Source organism: Cryptomeria japonica, chromosome 4 (genome assembly GCF_030272615.1).
Source record: "Cryptomeria japonica chromosome 4, Sugi_1.0, whole genome shotgun sequence".
NCBI lineage: Eukaryota > Viridiplantae > Streptophyta > Pinopsida > Cupressales > Cupressaceae > Cryptomeria > Cryptomeria japonica.
Window position 1 is genome coordinate 761325288 of NC_081408.1, and position 24789 is coordinate 761350076.

General features: G+C 36.8%; 1 protein-coding gene across 2 annotated transcripts in view; it reads right to left on the reverse strand.

Annotated features, from left to right (window-relative positions):
* LOC131061613 (adenylylsulfatase HINT3) overlaps nucleotides 1-24789 on the reverse strand; it is a 117647-nt gene that overhangs the window by 32682 nt on the left and 60176 nt on the right. For both annotated transcript variants that reach the window (XM_057995386.2, XM_057995385.2), the window contains exons 3-4: nucleotides 21681-21738; nucleotides 15485-15551 (exon numbers count right to left, since the gene is read on the reverse strand). In XM_057995386.2, coding sequence (XP_057851369.1) covers nucleotides 15485-15551; nucleotides 21681-21738 — 125 coding nt within the window. The remainder of the gene's footprint in view (nucleotides 1-15484; nucleotides 15552-21680; nucleotides 21739-24789) is intronic.

The following is a 24789-nucleotide window of genomic DNA, read 5'->3' on the forward strand; positions in this document are numbered from 1 at the left end:
CCAGCTATTTGCAGGTAAATTAGACCGGTCATTTACCCTTCATCAAATATCTGCAAAGAAATTCCATCAGCATTGTTGAGACATGGACCAGTTAGGACTCGAACCTAGGACCTTCCATCGCTGCTGGAGTGCTCTACCACTGAGCTACTGGCCCCTCTTGGACCAGTCCATTGTCGGTCCGGGTGTGGCTTATTTCCAACACCAACACCCCCCTTAAGCCACACCTCTCGTGTGCTTGGGGCTCCTAGCTTGGACCTGGCTCTGATACCATGTTGAGGCATGGACCAGCTAGGACTCGAACCTAGGACCTTCCATCGCTGCTGGAGTGCTTTACCACTGAGCTACTGGCCCCTTGGACCAGTCCATCGTCGGTCCGGGTGTGGCTTATTTCCAACACCAACAAGCATGACATCAAGATAAGATTGTTCCTTTATGTATCAAGCTTTGACCCATATCTAACCTACCTATTGTTAAGAGTCTATAATATTCTTGCAATAACACCCAGACTTCTCGAAGTATCTTCAAAATTCTAGCATTCATGTTTGGGGCCACTTCCTGAACAAAACATAATTGACCAAAACATTCACAGCCTTGCTATAAATTTGTTAACAATAGTTAAATGAAGAATATCTAACCTACCTATTGTTAAGAGTATAATATTCTTGCACTAACATCCAGACTACTCGAAGTATCATCAAAATTCTAGCATTCATGTTTGGGACCACTTGCTGAACAAAACATAATTGACCAAAACATTCACAGCCTTGCTTTAAATTTGTTAACATTAGTTAATGGAGTGCAGAGTTTATCTACAAATCAAATGACCTTTAACAAATCTTACAGTCTTCCCAATATAGTTTGGCAATGACTAAATAATCAGAACATGTACTGATGTATGTAATAATTATTTAATAGCTGTTTGTCCTCCTAATTCAATACTCATAGAAACAAAGTAATTCTCTATTTCTGCTTTTTTATGTTGAGAAATATTTTATTCTAAATTGTACTTATAATTCCTCTTTCACTCAGAGGTATTTGCATACACATAACATGTGGAGGAACATTTGGTGCTGAGGACCATTTGGTATCGAGGACCATTCACACTAAAACAGACAAAAGAATAAAACAAATGAACTAAACTGATTATCATGCTATTATCCAGATATAATAAAACATCTAGTGCACGTGAGCCAAAAACCGAGCACCTAAAGCCTCATAGAATTCCGCAAATTTGATTTTCTAGCAAAGAGAGGCTAATTCTAATTTCAGAGCTCTTTGGTAGAGGTTATATATAAGCAAATTGCCTTCCAAGAATCAACAAAAAGGTGGTAGTGAGTCTGATGGCATCTTCCCACCAAACAATTCAGCCCTTGGTAGAGTCTGAGTCTGAAGGCTGAGAAACTAAATTCCAGATTCTGAATAAGCACAAGCTCTCTCATGATCTCTAGAATTACAAGCTTCAAAGAGTAGATAAGAAGCTTTCATATTGGCTAACCAAACCTCTATCCTCGGCTTGCAAACTCAAGATATGCCCCTTGCAGCCACTCATGTTTATTCTTCCTTCTATTGGGTTCCCTTTAAAGCTACCTTAACTTCTATGGATTTTAATGGGCCAATCATAGGAAGAAGTAATCTACTGTATAGGGTGGGATCTCTATTATATAAGCCTAATGATTCAGGCACATGGACCTCTGATATTTAGAAACTCTTTGTGCTAAGGAGGTTGTTAAAGCCACTCGGGAGCAAGAGGCTTGGAAATTTCTACTAGGGAATTGCATTTCTTCTGGTAGTCCCTATGGCTAATTGTTCATGTGTCTTTTGTACACGACCAAACACAGAATAAAATACCTAAAGGTATCTTATCCTCTCTTGAACAAAGTTTCCTGACTGTTGAAGATCTCGCTGAAGGATCAATCGGAGTAACTCCAAGGTTCTGATATGTAGGTTCTCTACGTGTGGATAAGCTCTTTGCGGTACGATGTGATTTTGCTGGAATCACAAGGGGACTTACATTCGATGACCTGAACCTCTGATTTGCTGGAATCACAAGTCCTATTTACTAACTGGAAGATAAAGAAATGGCAAAAGATACAAGGTTTAGGAAGTCTACTCTAAGACCTAGAATGCAAGAAGATGAATGAATGACTAGGTGGAGTCCAACTGGGCTAGGTCTCACCATCAGGTTGAACAATTCAACACCAACTCAGTGCGATCTTCTAAGGGATGTTTCAAATATGTCCAAATCGTACACCATCAGATACTGATCACCATTCAAGATAATGCGTGAACAACAGAGGTGTTATGACTCGGGATTAAGCTCGTTCTATGCCAGTTGACCACGCAAGGTGCTCTTACAGTCAGCAAGAGGCTAGTGGTTTGGACTAGGTGGATTCCATGCGAGTGCATTCAATAACTTCTTTCATTCAATTTAATTATCTAACATCTAAAATGAAGATTCAACAAGAGACCATGCATATTGCAAAAAAACAACACACTTCACCATAACTTCAATGAAAATGGAGTTTATTTACAATCAATGGCAACAATTTCTTGCCTTATCCTCCTAATCTACTCTAATTGTTGTTCTATCAGCTGACTATTCACTATTTCTAACTATTCACCAACTATTAACCTTTACAAATGAGGAGCCAGAGCTTTATATAGAGAACCCTTTACAAATTGATGGCTCTGATTAACTTAGAACCAATGGCTAGGATTGCAAGATAGAAACCCTAATTAGGGTTTGTTACAACAAATTTCCTTAGCCAATTAGAAAATTACATTCCAAGGGTGAGGACCAATAGGAAGCAGGGGTAGGTACATCGAAGTTTGTGCCGCCTCCGATAAAATTAGGTACATTGAATCTAGTCATGCTGAGGTGGACCAATGCGACTGGAGGAGCAGTGGCTGGGATGCCACCTTGTCTAACGCTTGTGACTTGGTTGATCCTCCTCTGTCTTTGATATGATGAATGATGTACTTCCTTTGCTTGACCAAGCTTCCTTATTGTCAAGTCTTCCTTCTCCAGTAGCATATCTTGCCTTGAAGTGTTGGCAAAGCCTTTCTTTGTCATCTTGTGGTAGAATGAGGTCTTGAGGCTAACTTGAATTCCTTGAACACCCCTAGTCTTCCAATGCTTCAAAACACCCTAAATCCTCCCTTTTTGCATGTGGAACACCCTTGATGATGATGGACTGGAAGAGGTCGTCCTTGCCCTGGCCTAATCTTCTTCCATCTGCAAAACCAACCAAAAGGTGATTAAGGACACATAATGGATTCATTCTAACATAGCATTTCCTACCTTAAATCATCAACAAGAAGACATTAAAATGAAGCTTGCTCAAAATCCTTCCCAAGGACAAGCCCTATAAGAATTTCGCTTTGGACCCTTTGGAAGGGTCAGGGGCAAAATTTGCATTCTTGGCCAATTTAGACCTCATTTCATCATTTCATAATCTTAGGCCTAGCCTTCAAACCTCTTCTCATCATAATCTCACAACTAGCCCTTTGCCTAGCTCAAACAAGGTGAAAAATAAGAGTTTCAAAGGATTTCACCTTAGACCCTCTAGAAGGGTCAGGAGCGAAATTCTTGTTTTAAGTTCAAATTCCATCATTTTATTGGTTCAAAATGCCTCCAAGACAAGCATATGCTATCTTTCTCTTGTCCAAAGCCTAGGAATCCATGTCTTGACCTTCATCATGAGCAAATTAGGTGAAATTGAGAATTTCGCCTTGAACCCTCTAGAAGGGTCAAGAGCGAATTTCTACCCTTATCTCAAAATACTCACTTCTTTCACTCACAATCCCCTATAAGGCATGCTTGTGGCAATATTTAAGCCCAATCTACCTTGATCACGGTCTTGGCCTAGCACAAATTCGAAGGAAAATGACATTTTGAGAATTTCGCACTGGACCCTTTGGAAGAGTCAGGAGCGAAATTCATGTTTTTGCTTGTTTTCCTTCGCTCAACTCCATTACTCTCACTTTGCCTCTCACCTCTGGATCTATCTCTCAACTTGCTTGACAACATTTACTTGGCCTCAAAAATGGCTAAAAGGAGAATTTCGCTAAAAAACATGGCCAAGGACAAGACCTATCTAGGATTTTGCTCTGAACCCTCTGGAAGGGTGAGGAGCGAAATCCTTGTCCAAGCTTAGAATCTTCATTTTTGGAGGCAACAATCCATTCAAGGGCAATCCTAGGGGCATCTCCCAACTTCTCCCACCTTGGTCTAGGCCTAGCTTGGCACAAATTTTGGAGGATATGATGGGTTTTAGGATTTTCGCTCTGGACCCTATGGAAGGGTCAGGAGCGAAAATCTTGTTTTGAGCTTATTTCTTCATTCTTTCAACCTCAATCATCTTCAAAAGACAAGGACACACCTTCTCACTCCCATCCACGCCATAAAAACCAAAAGTTTGACTTGATTTGCAAGGGAAATAGGTGATCTTGGGAATTTCTCTCTGGACCCTTTGGAAGGGTCAAGAGCGAAATTCTAGTTTTTGCTCAATTCCTTCATCCTTATTGATCACTAGCAACTCAAAGTCATTCCTAAGGACAAATCCAATCTCAATTCATCTTGATCCACACTTGTCTTGGCACAAAATTGGGAGAAAAGAGAGGTTTTGGGGAATTTCGCTCTGGACCCTTTGGAAGGGTCAGGAGCGAAATTCCCATTCTAGGCTTGATATTTCATCTTTTCAACTCCAATCTTCTCTGGAAGGCAAACATACATCACTCTCCTTGCATCCACGCCAAGTTCCTGACCTTATCTAAGGAGAAAATGAGTGTTTTCAAGAATTTTGCTCTGGACCCTTTGGAAGGGTCAGGAGCAAAATTCAAGTTTTAAGCTAAAATTCTTCATCTCCTCCACCTCTAGTCACTCCCTAAGGCAAAAAAATGTCAAACACTTCCCAACATGCCTTAGAAACTAAGAATTTGGTCTGAACAAGGGAGAAATTGAGGTTTATGGGGATTTTCGCTCTGGACCCTTTGGAAGGATCAAGAGCGAAATCCATATTCTTGGCTAGTCTTCTACTTCCTTCATCCAATTCTTCCTCAAAACGCAATCAATTCAACTTCCTTCCACCCCAATCAAGGCAATCCACCATCAAAGCTAGCTCCAGACAAGGCTAACCTAGGTCTTAAGGCAAAAAGAAGGTCAAATGGAGGATTTCGCTCTGGACCCTTTGGAAGGGTCAGGAGCGAAATTCTCCTTCCAGGTTGATTCCCATCATTTGATTGCTTCAAACCTCCTTTCCAAGGTAAATATGCATTCAAGGCCTTCAAATCATTCCTTAGAAGCTCCAAACTTGGTCAAGTTAAAGAGAAAAATGGAGAAAAAATGAATTTCGCTCTGGACCCTTTGGAAGGGTCAAGAGCGAAATTCTTGTCTTGGACAAAATCCACATTTTGCAATGCCTTTAATCACTTCTTAGGGCTAGAACATACCAATTTACCCTTACCATGTCGAAGAAACAAAACTTTTAGTGCAAACAAGGCGAAAAAAGGTGTCTTCTAAGAATTTCGCTCTAGACCCTTTGGAAGGGTCAGGAGCGAAATTCACATTTAGGCTCAAATCTTGACTTCATTTCTCACATTTCTTCATCCAAACAAGTGTTTTGCCCTCAATAATGCCTGGGAATGAGTTATTTCTAAGTTTGGGTCAAAGTAGAATGTCTTATGGAGAATTTCGCTCTGGGCCCTTTGGAAGGGTCAGGAGAAGTATAAGTGACATTTCCTTAATCTTTCTTCTTTCTTATACTTTAACTTATATTCCATATATACTGTCAGGATGTTTGAGAGTGGTTTTGGACCTCCAGGAGTTATGATGCAAAATCTAGTTTTTGGAGGATTCTTCAATTTTCCAGACTTAGTCAAATTTCAGGATCAGAATCAGGATGACAATCCAGACTTAGCCAAATTTCAAGACAATTGAAGATCAGGATGACATTCCAGACTTCATCACTCACCAATGAATTAACTCAGACCTCCAAAGATGATACTCACTTACCAAGCTTCATTGACCTCCTCAAACTCAAACAAGACACAATTAGCAACAAGAACAAAACCTTGTCCTAAGGAAGACTTTCAAAGAAACCCTAACCTGGAGCACCTGTTGACTCCCCTTGGCTCAAGCAGAACCTGCCATCCTAGTGATCCCTCTGGCAACACTCAGCATGCAAAGGCTAACAGAAAAAACCCTAAAAGACCTAGAAAAACAAACCCCAGAAAGCAAAAAGTAGGGGGTCCCCATTTGCAATGGGGCGATGTGTGAATACGTCACAACACTAACAAGTTTGGAGAGGGCTTGGATTTTGTTCCCTTTTCATTAACCCTGTCCCTATTAAGATCAGTGGTACATTTGTTGCTGAAAGCACTTGGAATCTTGTGAAAGAATCAAATCTTGGCTTTTGTGAGTGGGTACCCACTTTATGAATGGCCTATCCATTAATAGCCATTCATTGTGGTAGTCTCACATTTCTTCCAACAATGGAAACAGTCTAGCTGAATCTCTAAAAATTTAGGCTAAAACATTTCTGAAAGGGCATATGCATAATTTCTGTTATATTCTGAAACAGTCCTAATATTGGATGATTTGGCTTGCTTTCAAAACCAAGTATAAGCTGTGGTAGAGACTTTGAAACCTAAAATGAGACATCATGGCTACTTCCACAGAATATCTCCGTAAGATGGATCTTTTCCCTCCACATCTGATGGATAGATTGACAATTGCAGATGGATTCCCTTTTTCTTATAAATCCAAAATGGGTTACACTTGCCTCTCGCCTTAGCAATCTCAACTCTTCCTAATACACTTCAGCCAGGAGACTTACCGCTATTTGATGGGAAATAGTTGAGCCCAAAATTCCCGTCTGTCTTACCACAAACTTCCAATTGGGGAAAGGCTTTCCATTATAGGAATTAAAATTCCCAAATAATCCTGCAACCAGCCAGAATCTGTCAAGCACACTTTTTGGTTTAGGTCCTGTACCCAATTAGCCTGAAAGTGGATTTGTTCCTTTTTCAAATGCTTTATCTTAAATTATTTTCTTCCAAATGGCTGAGGAGACCATAAATTGTCTCGTGTGTTACCAAATAAAATAATCTCTTTCTTCCTAATAAATTATTTGTTAAAGTGGATTTGAGTAATGATTGAAAGTTCTTTAGCTTGTTTAAAGTAGAATATGAAATAGACATTTGGTTTATTTTTAGTACTCAATGTGATCCAAATTGCTTCTAATATTTTTTCCATGTGTGTGTAAGATGCTATAATACTATTGAATAGATCATTGAATAACTCATGACAATAGAGAGCTCTAGAGACACTTGCAGTAGAGAGAAGATAGAGAAAACTCCTCTAGACTACCATCACACTCCATTATTCTTGCAAGATCAGTGAGCATCAGTCATTCCTAAATTAATGGGCTAACTATCTGTTTCATGCAAGCTCTGGAGATCTCTTGCACCACGTTAACTTTCTCCACCAAGGATAACTCCAGTTAGCACAACACTTAAATGTCATTGCATGATAATAGCATGATCTTCATGATAATAAGGAATGATTTGGTCAAGTGAACTAAAGAATAATTTCTTCATTCATGTTGAGCACTTGAAGATTTCTTAGAAATTAGGCACAAAGAAAAAGTCAAAAAAAAAATCTCCATAAAACAATGATATCTCCCTCATTTCTTAATGAAATTCAAACATTCAAAATGATTTGGAAAGCTTAAATCACGGGGAACAAAACCCAGAACCTATTTGAAGAGATTTGCAATAGTGAAGGAGTAGTTAATGACAGAAAACAACTGATGAAGGACCACAATTGCAGTTTATTGGGAGTTTGATAAACACCTTCTCAAAAATAGTATCTCTACTCCACATTCTTAGTGGATTGATTGAGTAGATCTAGAATAAGTATTTTATGAATACATTGTAAGCAATTGATCAAAGGGGCGGATTAGAAAGGGCTTGTTTTAGCCTGAGGAAGTAGGTCAGATCTAGTTTGATTTCCAGAGTTGTATTTCCAAAATTTTCTAGAGTAAATTTGATTTCAGCAAGCATTTTATTTCCAGCAAGTGTGAATTAGATTAGCCTAGTCCATTCCTGCAAGTGTGAGTTAGACTAGCCATTTCCTTTCCTGCAGGTGTGCTTTATAGTAGTTTTGATTTATGCATGTGTTGTAGAAGAGATTGTTATGCAAGTTTTCTCTCTTCTTTTTTGCATATAGCCATGGAAACTGCCCTGGATTGATAAATTAAATGATGATGATTACGACGACCCCATCAATGGCCCAAAGTAGATATTTTGCACTTCCAACAAAATTTAGGAAAATTTGGCACACTTTTTATCTAGAATTTTTTTTTCAAACTTTTGAAAACGCTTACGACAGAATAGAATGGTCCTTTGTGATTGATGTGCTAAAAGCTCTTGGTTTCCCTCCTACATTTTATAGATGGATAAATATACTGTTCCAAAACTGACCTTAGTGATCCCATCTCGATCCAAATGTCAATCAAGCAACAATGTCCTTTAGCCCTTGCCTTCTTTGTCTTAGCTGCAGATGCTCTTGATTATCTGCTTAGAAGTAGCTTAATCAATCCCCCTATTCAAGGTATTAGACTCCCAAATAATGACCAGTTGTTGAATGCCCAATTTGCTGATGATACAACCTTATTTGTTTTGATGAGAAAACAAAACTTTGATAATGTTTTTAACCATTTGGATATATTTTGTTTGGCTTCTAGTGATAAGATATCAAGTCAAAGTCTTCAATTCTCAATTGGGACCCCGGTCCTCTAATTTGGCTTAGAGAACAACCGTGGCAATGGTTGGGCCCTCATAAGATTCTAAGATATTTGGGTATCCCCTTTGCTATCTTGGCTAACATGTGCAAATGGTTGTTTTTTAAAATTGAGAAGAAACATCATAAGTGGCAGGCACCTCCTTTCTATGGCAGGTAGAATTCAGGTGATTTAGAAGGTGCTGGCTTCTCATGCTATGTATTTCTCTTCTAGTTGGTTGTTTGCTAACTATCACTTTAATAAATTGCAAAAAATTCATAGGGATTTTCTTTGGTTTGAGGGGTTGGTAAGGGGAAAAGATATGCAAATAACTGTAATTGGTGTTGTCTTTCTAAAAGCAGTAGTGGTATGAGGCTTAAAGACCTTGGGGTCCAAGGTGTTCTTTGGCTGTTAAATGGGTCGTAAGGGCATCTAAAGGTGATGAGCCTTGGAAGGTGCTCATCAAAAATAACTTTTCTCTTTCTAAGCATATAAAGGGCAAAAAGTGGAATTCTTCATATGTATGATACTTTGTTTTGTAACTTTGAAAGCAAGGTCTTAGGTTTGCCAATGTTTAGTATTAGAATATTTAATTATATTTTAGTCAGTTATCTTCAGTTATTCTATTAATGGTCATTTAGTTCATTTAGTTTTTTAATTTATTTAGTTTAACTATTGCTTCTTTTATTAGAAGGCATAGTTAATTTTTTAGCTTTCTAAGTGTATTTAGCTTTCTAGCTAGTTTGTTCATTTTAGAAAACCATCTTGTAATTCTCTATATATACATTGTATATTCATTAATAAAGTATTCGATTATTTTTCGTGGTATCAAAGTATGGAAATAAATAAATAAATTGAAATTTTTGTTATTCTACAAAATTTTTGAAAGGAATTTTTTTAGTGAAAAATTTCGAAGAGTTTTTTTAAGAGTTTTTTTCTGGGTGACTATTTTTCAAATTGTGGGTTTTCTGAAAATATTTCTGCAGATGGTGTTTTGCTGGATAGGGTTTGTGCATTGATTTTTTTTCCGCTAAGATTTCATGGATTTTTAGCGCACACTTTTCCAAGGAAAAATGCATTTTCTGGAAATCACGATTTTTTTGGCCTTTGCAACGCATTTTTTGCATATGGTTTGCAAGAGGGTTTCTGGGTGGAATTTCGTGGCTGCGTCTTTCAGATTTCTGCAACGCGTTTTTCTTTTTTGGACCATTTTTTATGCACGACTTGTTCTATTTCGCAACCTATTTTCAGCAATCTATCTGCAATTTTCTGGAGTTTTTTCTAGGGTTCGCAGGCAACACAATTTTCGTGTTTTTCTGACCCGTGTTTTTTTTGCATCTGATCAACTCACTGCAACACTGTCTGTTTTCGCGATTTTCAAAAAAATCGTGGATTTGCTAGGGTTTGTGTGATGGCCTGTGTGTTTCCACGATTTTGCACAGGAAAATCATGAGTTTCTGTTTTTTTTGGCACTCAAAAATTTATATTTCTGGGTTTTTCTAGCAAATCTGAAAAAAAATCTTCTGCAATTTTTTTATGATTTTTTTTACAAACATTGTTTATTGTCTTTGCTCTATTTTTTTGACGTTATTTACCTCGGGATCTATGCCAGTTTTTTGCTGATTTTTTTTTTGCGACCTAGAGTTTGCAGAAAAATTTGAGTTTTTTAGCAAATCTTGCAATTTGTGCATTGGGATTCGTGCCTTGAAATCTATGTCAAGGTTTTCAACGTGTTTTTCTACCTTGGAATTTATGTCGTTTGATCAACAGCCTCTATGTCTTCTATGCCTTCACAAAGTTGACTTGTTCAAGCTCAATTTCCATGATGGCATCTTTGACCAACATCATTGTAATGTCCCCACTTTGGAATAGAATTTAATAATAATAATATTAAAATAGAAAAGAATAAAAAATAAAATTTATTTTAAAATAGAAAATAATATAATTAAAATTTAATTGAGTTAATGAATGGTCAAAAGACATGGAAGGAAAAGTTATGAATCCCTCATACATGGGACATAAAAGGGAGAAGAGAACCTCATTTTGAGAAGGGGAGAATTTGGAAATGAGAAGTGCAGATCTGATTTAAATAAGAGGTGCAGATCTAATTGTGGAAGGTTGTGTCCCTTTCAAAGGGCAGCAATAATGAAGAGTTGCACTCTTTCAAAGGGTGCTAATGGTGAAAGGGTGTGACCTCTTTCTCACATTGAGAGATATAAAGGGAAGGAATCAAAAGCATCTAGTGACATCACCATCAATCAGATCAGATCAGAACTATTATTAAGTTACAGGATTTGGCAGCCTCCTAGTAGGGGAAATTACAATCATGTTTGAGCACAATCAGAGATTCAGAAGTTCAACGACCACAACTACAGCACCTGAAAACAATGCATACTGACCATTTTTAAGTATCGTTGTCTTGATCAGATTATTCAGGGCACGGCTACTCGTCTTGTAGCGGCAGGTACAAACCAAGACAAACATGATGAATGAAATTGGGAAGTTGTCATGCTCATCAAGTTGTCCATAACAGATGATCGACTCCCTCAAGTGTCGTCCAAGAAAATAGCTAAAGAGATCTGGGATCTCTTGAAGGAACTTCATGAAACATCCAACAAGAGCCGAGCTTTCTTTCTAAAGAATATGTTGTTTTCTATCATGATGGATAAGAAGACATCTCTCCAAGAAAATCTTCGAAGATCAAGGACATTTGTGACTAGTTGTAGGTTATTGGCCGAACCATGGAGGATATGGTAGTGATCATGCTAAAAAGCCTATCCCGATCCTACGAGCATTTCATTGATATGCTCAATATCTCTTCTCCTAGTGTTGATTTAAAGTTTCCTAATCTTTGCAACAAGATAGATGAAAGCAATAGTTTGGAAGCAGCACTAGTTCGTCCACTCAGCAGGCCTTCACAGCCAAAGCTTCAAATAAGAACAAGGGTAAAGCTCTATCTATCCAACAAAAAGGACAAGGTCAACCTCAGCAGTCTTCAAAGAAGAGAAGTATCTAGTGTAACTAATATCACTAGTTTGGCCATTTGCTAAAAGATTGCAAGAAATTGTTGGCATCCACGCAATCTAAACAGGGAGATTCTAAGCAGAAGGCCCATTCAGCAACACATTTTGACCAGAAGTAATCTTCCTTCTATGCATTCATGGCCCAATGCCCATCTGATGATGTGAAACCATCAACCTAGTACATTAACTCTAGCGCTTCTCGGCATTTCACAAATCGCCAAGATTGATTTACAAAGTACACACCTTTCACTGATTCAGTGATCTTTGGAGGAGGCGAAGAGTATACTGTTGTCGGAAAGGGCAATGTTCAAATTTCATCTAGTGGAAGAGATTTGATATTTCTCAATGTATACTTTGTACTAGGTATGGAGCTCAATCTACTATCAGTCAATCAGATTATGCATCATTCTCCACAACTGGATGTCGTCTTTGGTCTGCACAAGTACAACATTGTTGATAGGGAGACTCACACTACAGTTGTTGGCATTGAGGATCATGGTCTTTCTAGACTTGTTGATTTTGGTGATTCTCAAGAGCACACCTTGGCAACCAGGAGTACTTCAATCAACAATCTTTGGCATCACTAATATGGACACCTAAATATTCACTATCTCTCTCAGTTAGTTCGAGGCGGTCTAGTTGCCAGGTTACCTGAGATTCAGACTCAAAATCATGGAGTTTGCAAATATTGTCAGGCGAGAAAGCAGCATTGGACTTCATTTTTAGATGGAGACACTTGGAGGGCCTAACAAGCTCCACAAACTCCATGTCAGCACATTAGTGGCTTCAATGTGCTTATCATTGGTATGTCTCTTATCCATGTTCTCAACTTCTTCCTCCAAAAGCAATTTCTCTAACAATAATAACATATCGAATTGATATTTTTGAAATGCTTGAAAGAAGTCATTCATACCATTCATAAGTTCGTCCATATGTCAATCATTTCTTTGTGGACTTATACTATCCTTTCTATCCTTCCTTGATGAACTTGTATCGCCTTTATCCATTGTTGTAACCTTTTTTACACCTGTTGTATATGATGCTAATTTTGGAAGGAAAGTAGGTAGCAATCTTCCATCTATAATTTTACCCATTGTTGTGACCTTATATAAACTTGTTGTATGTGGCTGAAACAACTGATTTCAAACTGAATTTGTACCCAAAAGTTGACAAGATACTATGTTGCATTACTCATTCCCAGTGACATGCAAAAAAACCCACAAACATGCAACACTCAGAATCAACATGCAACTATCTGGGTAGTCGCCAAACTGACATCCATTAGGAGATTGCACTAGGCTTGTGGAGATGTTTGTTGCATGTTGAAGCAAGACTTAGTTGAATTTCATCAAAGATTGTCCATTGCTCTTACATTCCTAGAGTTAGATTAGTCTTTCTCAACCCTTATCCTTTTTCCTCTTTTTCAAATCAAGTGAATTTCCATGTTCCGACATCATTCGAGCATTCAAGCATTCAATGTAAGTCCACCTTGTGATCCCAGCAATATCACATCATCAAGACCTGACATTCGAGAACCTTGGAGTCGTCCCACTTGATCACATAGCTTATAGCATTTGGAAGTCTTTTTTTCAAGAGAGGATAGAATACTTAGTATTTTATTATATGTTGCATAGTGCGTAAAAACACCATCAACAAGTCTACTCCCAATCTGCTTTGAATTCAATTTAATTTGATGTAGAAATGAGATGATTTCTTCTCCCATATATACGCATTTCATGTTTGAATTGTACTTTCCTCTTACAAGGCCGACCTAGGTAAAAACAACATTTGCATTTTAATTTTAATTTGCCCTAAGGCAGCTGACCCTGTTACCTTAACACCTCCTCTAGTGGGTTTTGCATGTGTGCAAGGATAAAGGAGCGCATTTCCATCTTAAGCAAGGATATTTGCAATATTTCCTTGTGATTAAAAGGAAATTTCTTGAGCGCTATTTCAACTAAGAGGTGGATTTTGTTGCATTTCCATGTGATGGAAAGGAAATCTCTTGCATTCCACGACTTGGAAGTGAAATTGTTAACTTTTTCCATGTTGCAGAAGGATTTGTCAAGAATTTTCCAACATATTCCTGCGTTGGAGAAAAATTGTGAAGCATCTACGACTTGGACAAGGAATTTTGCTAACTTGTGACTTGGAGGAGTTTCCATGCCATTAAGGTAAAATTTCTTCATTTTCCTTGGATCCCATTGACAATTTTCACAAATTCCTTAACGAATTTTCTTTTAAACTTGGAATTCCATACTAGACCAATGATTTTCCATGGAAATTACAACCTTGTCAGAATTTATTTACAAAATTTCCTTTATTTTCCTCTCCTACCAAGGTTGGAAAATCTGACCTTGACAAGGAATTTTCCTTATCTAAGTATCACATTCCTCATTTTTTCCATACTTAGCACTTTTCAAATTTCATTTTCTTTACAATTTTCCTTGACGACATTGACAAATTTTCTTCAACAATTTTGACAACATTTTGCGCTTTTGACAACTTTTCTAATTCCATTCTCTATCAATTGAATTTCCATAATCTCACCCCATTTCTCATCTTTGAAGGTTGTCCTAGACTTTGCTATTTAGACAAGGATTTCCACATTCCAATTTTATATTTCCATATTGTAAACATGGATTTTTTTTTCTTTAGAAACAATCCTTGGAAAATCATCACTCCTAATCTCTACCTAGGAATTCCTAACTTGACTCGCCCATTCTAGGCTTGAACATACCTTTCCAAGGACAAACTCTTACAATGACTCCATGGATTCAACAATACATTCCATCTTGATTGACAAGACATCACTTTCCTTATCAGAGCTAGGAGACAAAATTTACTACCAAGCTAAACAAAACTAAGAAAACAACTATACAAACAAGGAACAAAGAGGGGGTTCCCATTTGCAATGGGGCGTGCATGTTTGTAACACAACAAAACCCTCAATGAAGTATTGTCTTGTGAATTTTTGGGAAGTTCTATGAGTTTTGCTCTAGCTCTAACCTTCTTGTTGTCATAATATTCTCTACAAGTGCAATCTCATGAGACTTTCTAACATCATTCAAAGCAGTTGCAACTTCTACACATATCACGATTTTCTAAAAGGGTACTCCTATAGCCTTTAAACTCCATGTAATTGTATATTATGACTAGTGCCCTTTGCAAATGATAGCATAATCTTCAAAAAAATCACTTAGATGTTTGCAATGTGATCGCAAATGCCACTATGACTAAAAATAAAGCTTTTCAATAGAAAAAATCGACAACTAGCAACCTTTGTGACTTTAAACCTTTTCCTAGCCACGACTACAATGATACCTTGTTGATAGAGACTATCTTTACTGAAAGAAAAAGGTTACTAGCAAAACTTAGAGGTTTCTTTTCTTTTTATTCTAGTAAATGCAGTTTCCAAACGATAGAAAAATGTGTTGTGACAATAGTATAGGAATGTTGATTAAACAATCAATGCATACATACTAAAATCTTAAGGGAAATTAATAATGTAGCTTAACAGTATATGTATTAAGAGGGTCAGCATGTTCATGTTCTTTTGCTAAAGTTCAGTGTTGTCGCAAGTTGTATAGTGATGCAACATTTTCCTCCTATGATAAAAAAGAACTCATAATTTTTATAATCAAATTGAAGGAGAACAAAAGTGTAAATAGTCCTCACCAGCGCATGTAGCTTTCATTATAGCATTGCCTAAAACAGGTACGATGGCACACATGGCCGCTGCTACCTGAATTCAGAATATATTCCATACATAAATGATAAATTCATCTTCAATGTCTTAAATGGTAATCATTCATAAGCCGTCAAGGGCATCCTAATCTCAAACTGCATCTTATCACATATCAGAAACGTACCAAATACATAGGTCTATAAATTCACTCCCAATATTTGTTGTCTACACATTCTTGAATCACATTAAACTGTTTGAGATCAAAGACATTGTAAGAAACTCAAGACAAGTATGATATAAAGAAAAGATAAACCACGTGAAACCAAATCCCTTCCAGTCAAAGACAAAAAATAAAAATAAAAATAAATATAAAATACTGAAAATGGCACTAAGTCCCAAATGTTATATTCTGCAGACCAATCAAGCAAGATTGATATATATAAAGTGAACCATATTTCTGTTGTGATTTTGCAGCTAGTTTGTATCGGTGTTCTGAATTCAACATCAACCTTAAGTAAATTACTTCATTTAGACTATGTGAGTGGACACATAAACCCTCACTCTAAATTTGAATATCATTCCATCCTCTTTATACATTTAAACATACACTATTTTGCATAGTGTGCATTCATATTGTAAAATCTCGTTGCAGGTACTATGTTGGGCACAATCTACTATTGTTTATGCAAACTTCACGGTGAAGCCCTTTAAGGTCGTGGCAAGCCCATTAAAGCGTCCCTATAAATTATGATCTTTTGAAGAAAAAATCAATTAGAATTTAAGCCATCTAATCCTTAGAAATTGTTTATCCTTTATCCCCACATTTTCATGCTTTCATATAACTCCAGCTTTGATAATATTTAAATAAGTCTTTGATAATATTTGCAAAATTATATTGAAAAATTAATAGCCAAGGTACATACTTTAACATCTCCATATTTGTACTGAATTCTTGTGTTTGATAATCATATCCTTGTCTTGCAGCTGAATTCAATCAGCTGCAAGCTTTGCATTCACAGACACTCTCGCTTTCTTTAACATCTTTCCAGAATTTTCCTTGCAGTCATCACCTTTATGGCAATCTTCCATCCTAAGTCAAGGTCTTCCAGTTCTGTCTCTGTATTCCTGGAACTACAGTTTTCCTCCTCCACTGTCATCATTCTTTTGGAAGAACTTGTGATTACCTTTAAATACTCCACAATAAGGCATGATGTGAGAACTTCTGTCTCACTTCCACATCCTTTGCAATGATTAACTGATTCGTGCCTCTACATTATGACTTAATTTGTTATTAGTTAACTAACTAATGCAGATCGAAATTCTCCTTCTTGAACAGTGATAAGGTAGAAGATAATCTCTTGTTCGGGGATCAATCTATATTACCTCCTTGACAACAATTATGTAGAAGGCTATTTACTCGTTCATGCAATCTGTAGTGTCTTCTTTGACAGCGGTTATGTGTGAGATGATCCATGCCTAGAATTGACCAGTTAATTCCCTTCCTTGATTGTGATCCATTTCTTGCTACTGACTAAAATGAAAGTGTTCTAGGCCTGCCACGCCTGGACCATACAAGGTTCCTTTTGCTTATTTGGTTTCAGAATTTAGACAGACATTACAGATAAATAAATAATTGTTCTGTTTTGTAATTGAGATTATTAGTTCCCAACCACATGTGCATTGGTAGTTGGCAGTTACCAAGGTTGGTGCCTTCCAATTCAGTACATTATTTATATGTCAGGACATCTCTCTCTCTGGTGTTAAGTATTGATTGGACATCTATTACTGGTAATAAAGATACATCTTTCGAATATGCTGCAAGTAGAATAGCGAATAAACCAGAGAAACGAGAATCGCCCAAAATCACCGAGTTTGAGTGATTTCCGAGTCGAATCATGTTCGCCGAGTCCAGTGGGCTCGGACTTGGACTTGAACGAGTCTGGGTCAAAAAATCGCCCGAAATCACCAAGTATGGCTAGTCTCCACTCCCAAAAGTCAGCCGGCAACATGTAACTTTAAGATTAAAAAACACAACTAATATGTTTTGAATTGATGATTTTTGGTTTATATTATGCTTTGAGACTAAAAGTGAACTTCATTTCATTCATTTCGCAAAATAGGAGGAGAAAGGTGAGTTGTGAGGAGAAACAAAAGAAACACACCCGATGCCCCCAAACCCCCGTCATAAAATCAAGGGGGAAATTGTGTCGATAAAAGTAGGGAAATTTTAACCTCTAAGTCTGGTTATGCTCCAATTCCATATAACAACATATACTTTCATTTGGTGCATCAAGAGTTGGAAAGGAAGAGTTTGCGTCTCATTTGATCATATGATGACATGGATTTTTTATTCCATGAGTTATGTAATATTGTATAAGTTTGACAATATTTATATATCTATGTTTGTTACTTCCTTTAGCTACAATTTGTGTTTATGCTTATGTGATTGAAGTATACTTGTGTATGTAATCAAATTAGCTTCTATTTGATGATGTTATTGTGTCTTTAACGTGTATTTAATAAAGCGTGCATGAAACAAGTTTTAAATCTTTAAAAATCTCTAAATTTCTTGAGTTTTTCATTTTGCCTAGTCTGAGCTGAGTTTTAACTCCCGAGTCCAAGTCCCAAGTCGAGTCAGCCTCACCGAGTCCAAGCCAAGTCCGAGTCTCATTTCTTTGGAATAAACACACCAGGTTGCTATGCTAGAAAGAAAATGGAAGGTCTAATATGAATCATAAACCCTTGCATATTCCATTCTCAATCTCTAATGGTATCAAATTTATAACAATACATGAATCATGTTTATCATTGTTAAGGACAGTGGATTGTGTCTACAAGAGTATCAAATGATTGCCTTTAGCACTATATCAATGTGTAGAGGCAATGACCTGTAGATAATAGTGAAAAAGTGTAGAAGACTTCAGGATGAATGTTCAGGATGATGTGGAAGTAAAGAGAAAGATGCATTCTAGATTACTTTTGGAGCTTATCAGGAAATGTAAAGTTTATAGAGTAGCCAATCAAGCCCAGGACAGTGGTAGATATCTCCAATCATCTTATGAGAAGGAAGACAAAGAAGTGAAGATAGATTGGAATGAACAAGAAGTTGCAGACCTGAGAGCATTGATGGACCCAGTTTTAAATTGCACTCGCAGATGGGTGGACGTACAGCATCAAAAATTGAAGGAGCAGAATATAGACATGGCATTCACCTTAGAAACAAGAACAGACGAAGGAGAAGAAAGTGTGAGTGAGAATACTTCTCATTCCAAGGGGTCGAAGAGAAAGGAGGGACCTGAGAAGAAAGAACCATCCAAGAAGAAACAAAAGGTGAATCCCGATCATCCATCGATTACTTCTTCTAGACATGGAAAGGAGATAAGTCAAGGAGAGGATCAAAGAGAGAAGGTGTATGAAGTAGATGAGTCTATGGAATCCACAGTGCAGAATGATAAACAAGGCAAAGGACGAACACCTCAGCACTCATCAAGTCAATCTCTTCCTCTCCAAGTTGGTGCTAATGAGCAACAAGAAGAAAACAATGAGGATGAAGCAACATCTCCTTTCAAAGACGAAAGACCTCTGCCTAAAGAAATACAAGTAAAGGAAAGAAAGTCTTCCATTCCAGATTGGCTGAAAGAAAGACTAACGAGGGTAGTTGTAGTTGAGAAGGAAGAACAAGTATTCAATTTGGAAAGTCTTCTAGGAAACTCCCAAGAAGAAATCGAAAAGAAGAAGACTACAAAAATGTCAAAGGTAATTAGAGATGATGCAGGATCCAGAAAGATACAGGTAGCTACACCAGCAATGGACAAGTATGAGGATGTGATTATGGTAGAAGAATATGATTTAGAGACATTTGATCTTGGTCCACTTACCTCTGAACAGGCCATGGAAGAAGCAACTGATTCAGTGAGAGCACTTAATGATAAACTCAAGGAAGAAACTAGAAAGGGAGGTTAGCGCTTGGAGGAATTATTTTAACCACCTTAATCAACCATTAAGGCGACAGGATCCAGCAGTATCACCTTTGCATGCACTTCCTCCTGAATCAATAAATGAGGTAGAAAAGATGAAAAACTTAGCCCAATTCATGAGTTCATGGATTGATGAATCTTACAAGGTAGCCATTGAATTTGTAACAAGAATGATGAAGACAGTCCACAGGGCTATCCAAGTCCTTGAGATCATTCATAATCTATTGATAACTATGGATGCATTCACTCACACTAGAGACATTGTCATCCCGGTCTTACAAGTGATAAGAAGGACGCCAAGGCAGATTTTAGCACAAGAGAAGATAATGGATGGAAAAACCCATAACCTTCTGCAATGGTCAACTTTGCTCCAAATGAAGGAAGTTCTTTTCGAAGACATTAATAGCAGATGCAGCCGAGTTGAAAGCACTATCCACCCTATTCAAGACAAGGTGTTTGATGTATTATGTACAATCCTTGATAGAAGGATAGAGATTGAAACAGACGTGGATCTCCAAGAATTGGAAGATAGGATCAAGGTTATTTTTTGCAAAGAAGAGAACATGATCACAGACAAGCAACGAGATCAGATGTATGCTACTATGTTCCTGATCGAGAAAACAAAAGAACTAGAGCATGGGTGGGAGATGACCCTTCTTGTAGCTTATGACCAGGTCCTGCGCTTGGAGGAGCGAGTGAAGAACTTTCATGAGATTCCCATTGCAGAAATTGAAGGGATTACATCCAGATTCATTGAATATGCCAAAAAGGAACGTAGAAAAGGGAACAAAATTCTAGATGAGAAGTTGTTGTGAAATGATGTGGCAACTCTATTCCTATTGGGCTATGTTTCCTCGTTATTTGTGACAATTTCTATTGGCTATGGATTGATAATGTTTATCTAAATAGGGATATTTCTGTAACAAACCCTAATTAGGGTTTAGGTGTCAAGATCTCAGCCTTTGATCTTCTTTAGATCCAGGCCATTCATTGTAATTGAGAGTGCTATATAAAGCCCTCACTCATTTCATTTTGGAGAGAGAGAGAGAAAAAAGAGAAAAAAAGATTAAGATTGTTAGCAGCAAAGAAAGAAGTAGTGAAGAGAGAAAGTTGAACAATTGTTGTTTTATTTTGCTATGAGATCAATGAAATATTGAAGTTATGGTGTTTTATTGCAATCCTTGTGGCTATTTTCATGGTTGTTTATCTTCTTGAATCACTCTTAGTAGAGATAGTACTTAAATTTTAGAATTAGATTGAAGGACGAATGTTGTGTTTGACCTTTGATAAAACTCATAGTCCAAACCACTAGCTCCTTACTGATTGTAAGCACGCATTGTGTGGTCAACTGGAGATATTAAGATTGTTTAAGAGTTCAATCATTGTTGGAAATATTGATAGTATCTATTCCATTGATGATTCGAAAATCATTGAATCCCCTTAGAGGATCGCATCAATTCCAGTAGAGTTGTAATCTTTTGGTAGTACTGAAATTGGTAGAGTTTTATCAAGACCGCTCCTCATTTAGTCATTCCTAGGCTTAGTTCAACATCGCCTTCTTAAACCCCTTATCTTTTCCCCCTTTTTTTGAAACATCAGTTAATATTAGGAGAATTTAGTTTCCTCATTGAAAAGTACTTGCAAGAACAAGCTTTCTTAAAGTACGTAAGGCCCCTTGTAAAACAGCAAACACAATGACCATTAGTGCTTATCCACGAGTAGAGAACCTACATAACAAAACCTTGGAGTTGCTCCGATTGATCCTTTTGCGAAATCTTCAGCATTCGAGGAGCTTTATTCAAGAGAGGATAAGATACCTCTGGGTATTTTATTTTGTGTTTGGTCATGTACAAAAGACACATCAACACCACCCCATGCCCAGCCTTAAAACACACATACACACATAAGTTAATATTTGTGCTGTCATGTACCCTTCCCTATAACATTTTATTTTACAAGGCTACTACTTCTGTTGATGGTTTAAGGTCGTTCCTAGGGATTAATTTAATTTTTTTCACACTCTACAATATACTTGACATTCTCTAGTTCTACATGTTCATTTATATATATTGCCTCATAGATACACATCTTCTTTCAAAGCTACCCATGGATGTTCAATTGATTACTTTTGGCTATAAACATGGAAATAAATATACCCAATTGTGTAATAAATTCAGAATGAAAATGAACAAAAGGAAAAGAAACTTACTGCTGAAGGAGTAACCTCTAAAGATGAAAAATGAATTTTTGGAATGATAAGTGAGTGCCTGTACAAACGAGATGGTTAGAAGAGAATACTAAAGAAGAACTGCTAGATGTTGTGTTTAAAAGATAGAAATATGTAAAATATGACAGAACAAAGCAACAGCTCATATGGTTGAAAATCTCATTCATATATATGAAATAGACAAATCAAAGTGTCAACATACATATGATGACTCTCAGATTGAGATATTCATGACACCCAAAGTCGTATTAATATAAAACTAGTCTTTTGTTAGATATTGGGTGGACTGTGATAATGTAAACACTCTACTAGCCAAGGAATAAAGTATTAAATTACTAAAGTGCCCAACGTCAACATTACACAAGGTGGCTTGCTGAATTTGCTTAATCTTGTCAAAAACTTCAAAGAAAGCAAGTCAAAAAAACAAGGTTGTTCACCATTCAATAAGACCAGAAAAACTACATCTCAGGGTTAGAAATTTTACGAAGGATATACCTTTTTATAAACAACCATTTTCATAGTTTGTGATCTGTGATTTCTGCACTTCGCCAAATTAAATATTATAATTTGTTGTATAAAATTGGAAACAGAGAAATAGAAAACTGTAGAATATGAAGTAAAAAAACATAAATGAAAACTTTAGTTAATGAACTGTATATCATGCAGGAATGTACTGCTGAGGCATCTAGGTTAAATTCAAGAATGTATGGTATCTCGATCTGTAGAATATGTGGATCATCTCTATTTGTGATTCAGCATGTCAAATGGTGAAGGAGCAGACACTCAGTTCCCTCAGGCTGCTTTTATTTCATCAAACCCTTGAATCCTCTTCAAACAAGTTCATGGCATCAGTGATTGAGGTGACGGACAAGCAAAAGGTTCATGCAGATTATAGGTTTGAAATGTCTGTTAGGAAGCATTGGAAGAGATTCCCATATTGTTCAATCAAGAAAAATGGATCATATCAAATTTTAGCTACTCAAGGTAAGATATGTGGATACTTTTGGACAAAATCTTGATGATCTATAACTGTAGACCAAGAAGAATTAGAAAACCCAAAACGAATATGAGAATCTACCATGTCCTTGGGCCTACAAAATTAGGAGGATATGATTCTGGAGCAAATATATATTTGAAAGGATTGGAAATCTTATTTTGACAGCTTTTCTATGATTCTAAGGTGACTGCTGCTTGTGGCTTTGCTAAGCATGCCATGATATTGAAGATGGCATATCTATAGACGTCTTCCAAAGGACATCAAACTCCATTTTAAAGGTTTGGAATGGCTCTAGGAAAAGATTATGAATATATTCTATTTTGTTTAAGGCTATGTGGTGAATAAGTCATCTTGTTACAGAATATCATTTGCCCCTCAAACAAAAGATTGATTCAAATCCTAGCTCATGTAAAATAGCAAAATCAAAGAACTTTTCAAAAGCCAAAGAAGAAATTCACTACGAAGCCCACAAGGAAAAAGGAAGACACTATTAAAGTCAGGTCAACAACAAAGAAATTTCTTTGTGGCTCTAGAGGAGTTTGTCCATGAAAATCAACATGAATCATATAAGGATGCAAGCCCCAACAGTACTCTGCTAAAAGTATACAATCAAGGTCAAATACTCAAGAATGTTTCAGAGCATAACAATTAGGAAGATATGGAGAATAATAGCCTCCAAGTCACCAAAGGAGAAGAGGTGACCGTGGCAGATATCACCAAGGATGAATAAGAACATAAATTAGACTTTCAAGTATATGAGTCTGAAGCAAGGAAAGGAAATCAATTGCCAAAATACAACTATAAGCAGGGAGAAAACAAAATTCAAAAGAAAACCAGGATTGAGTTGATCTAAGGTTCTTAATCCCAACTTAATGATGTTATTGGTTTGAGTAAAAAACTTTGTTAGGTTTAAAGTGGGGAACAGGGAAGGAAACAGACGCCTTAACTATAAGCTAACACAAGAAATGTGAATCATTACCGTATTTGTCCTTATTGGGTGTTTATGATGAAGCTGCCACCCTATCTGTTATGGTGACAACAGTTATACTATTTGAGTTTCATATTTGTCTTCATCGGATGTTCAAAATGTAGATTTTCTCCAAGGCTCGCATGTAGAGAAGAAGAAAGAAAAAAATTACCCGATGACCAAATTAGATCAATGGGACTCTAGAGAACAGTAGTTTCCAATTGAAAGTTCTTGGATGAGAAAAAAAAATTACCCGATGACCAAATTAGATCAATGGGACTCTAGAGAACAGCAGTTTCCAATTGAAAGTTCTTGGATGAGAAACCTAGAAAGGCTCCATAAAGAGGATGAACAAAAGAAAAGAAATACAAAAGAACAAAGGATCACCAACACAAGTCAAGAAACTAGTACATATGACCAAGAAGGAATAACACGAACCTCAAAGAGAACAATAAAACCTACATGCAAAAGAAAAGCATGTATGTGAACAACAAGGAAGGAAAATTTGCATGCATAGAAAATACCTAAGTTACCAGTTTGACTTCAGGTACATGGGTCCACGTATGTGGATATGGCCAGGGGGAGGGGAGGGATCAGCTTGTTATGGATCATCCATTCAAAAAAAATATAAAAGTCATCAATATATATATGTTTGCAGCCTTAAAAACAAGAATTAAGTTTAGAAAACCACATAGCATTATATAATAAACAAATGCACCACTAAAATTAAAAATACTCCAACATCATGATAAATATTCACTGTTCACTATTAAAAAAATAGAATTGGCAATCAGCATTATATGGGTCTTCAAAAAGATCATCATCATCAACATTAAATTTAGGAAGACTAAACAAATCACAAGTAGCACCTATATTAAAATTATGTTGTTGGCTACCTAATTCCTCCAAAAATTAACAATGTTAAGAAGTGGAAGCATCCAAGTCAATATACTTTGGCTCTCTATCCCATAGCTTCATTTCCCCTTCCCTATAGTCATTTTGCTTATGCAAAAGAAGGAACATGTTGGAATGCACACACACTAAGTCCTTTTGCCTTTTTTGATTTCAATCAATTGCACTTTATTGAGTGGATGGAGTGTGTGCTCCAGTTTTGATCAAATAAAGAC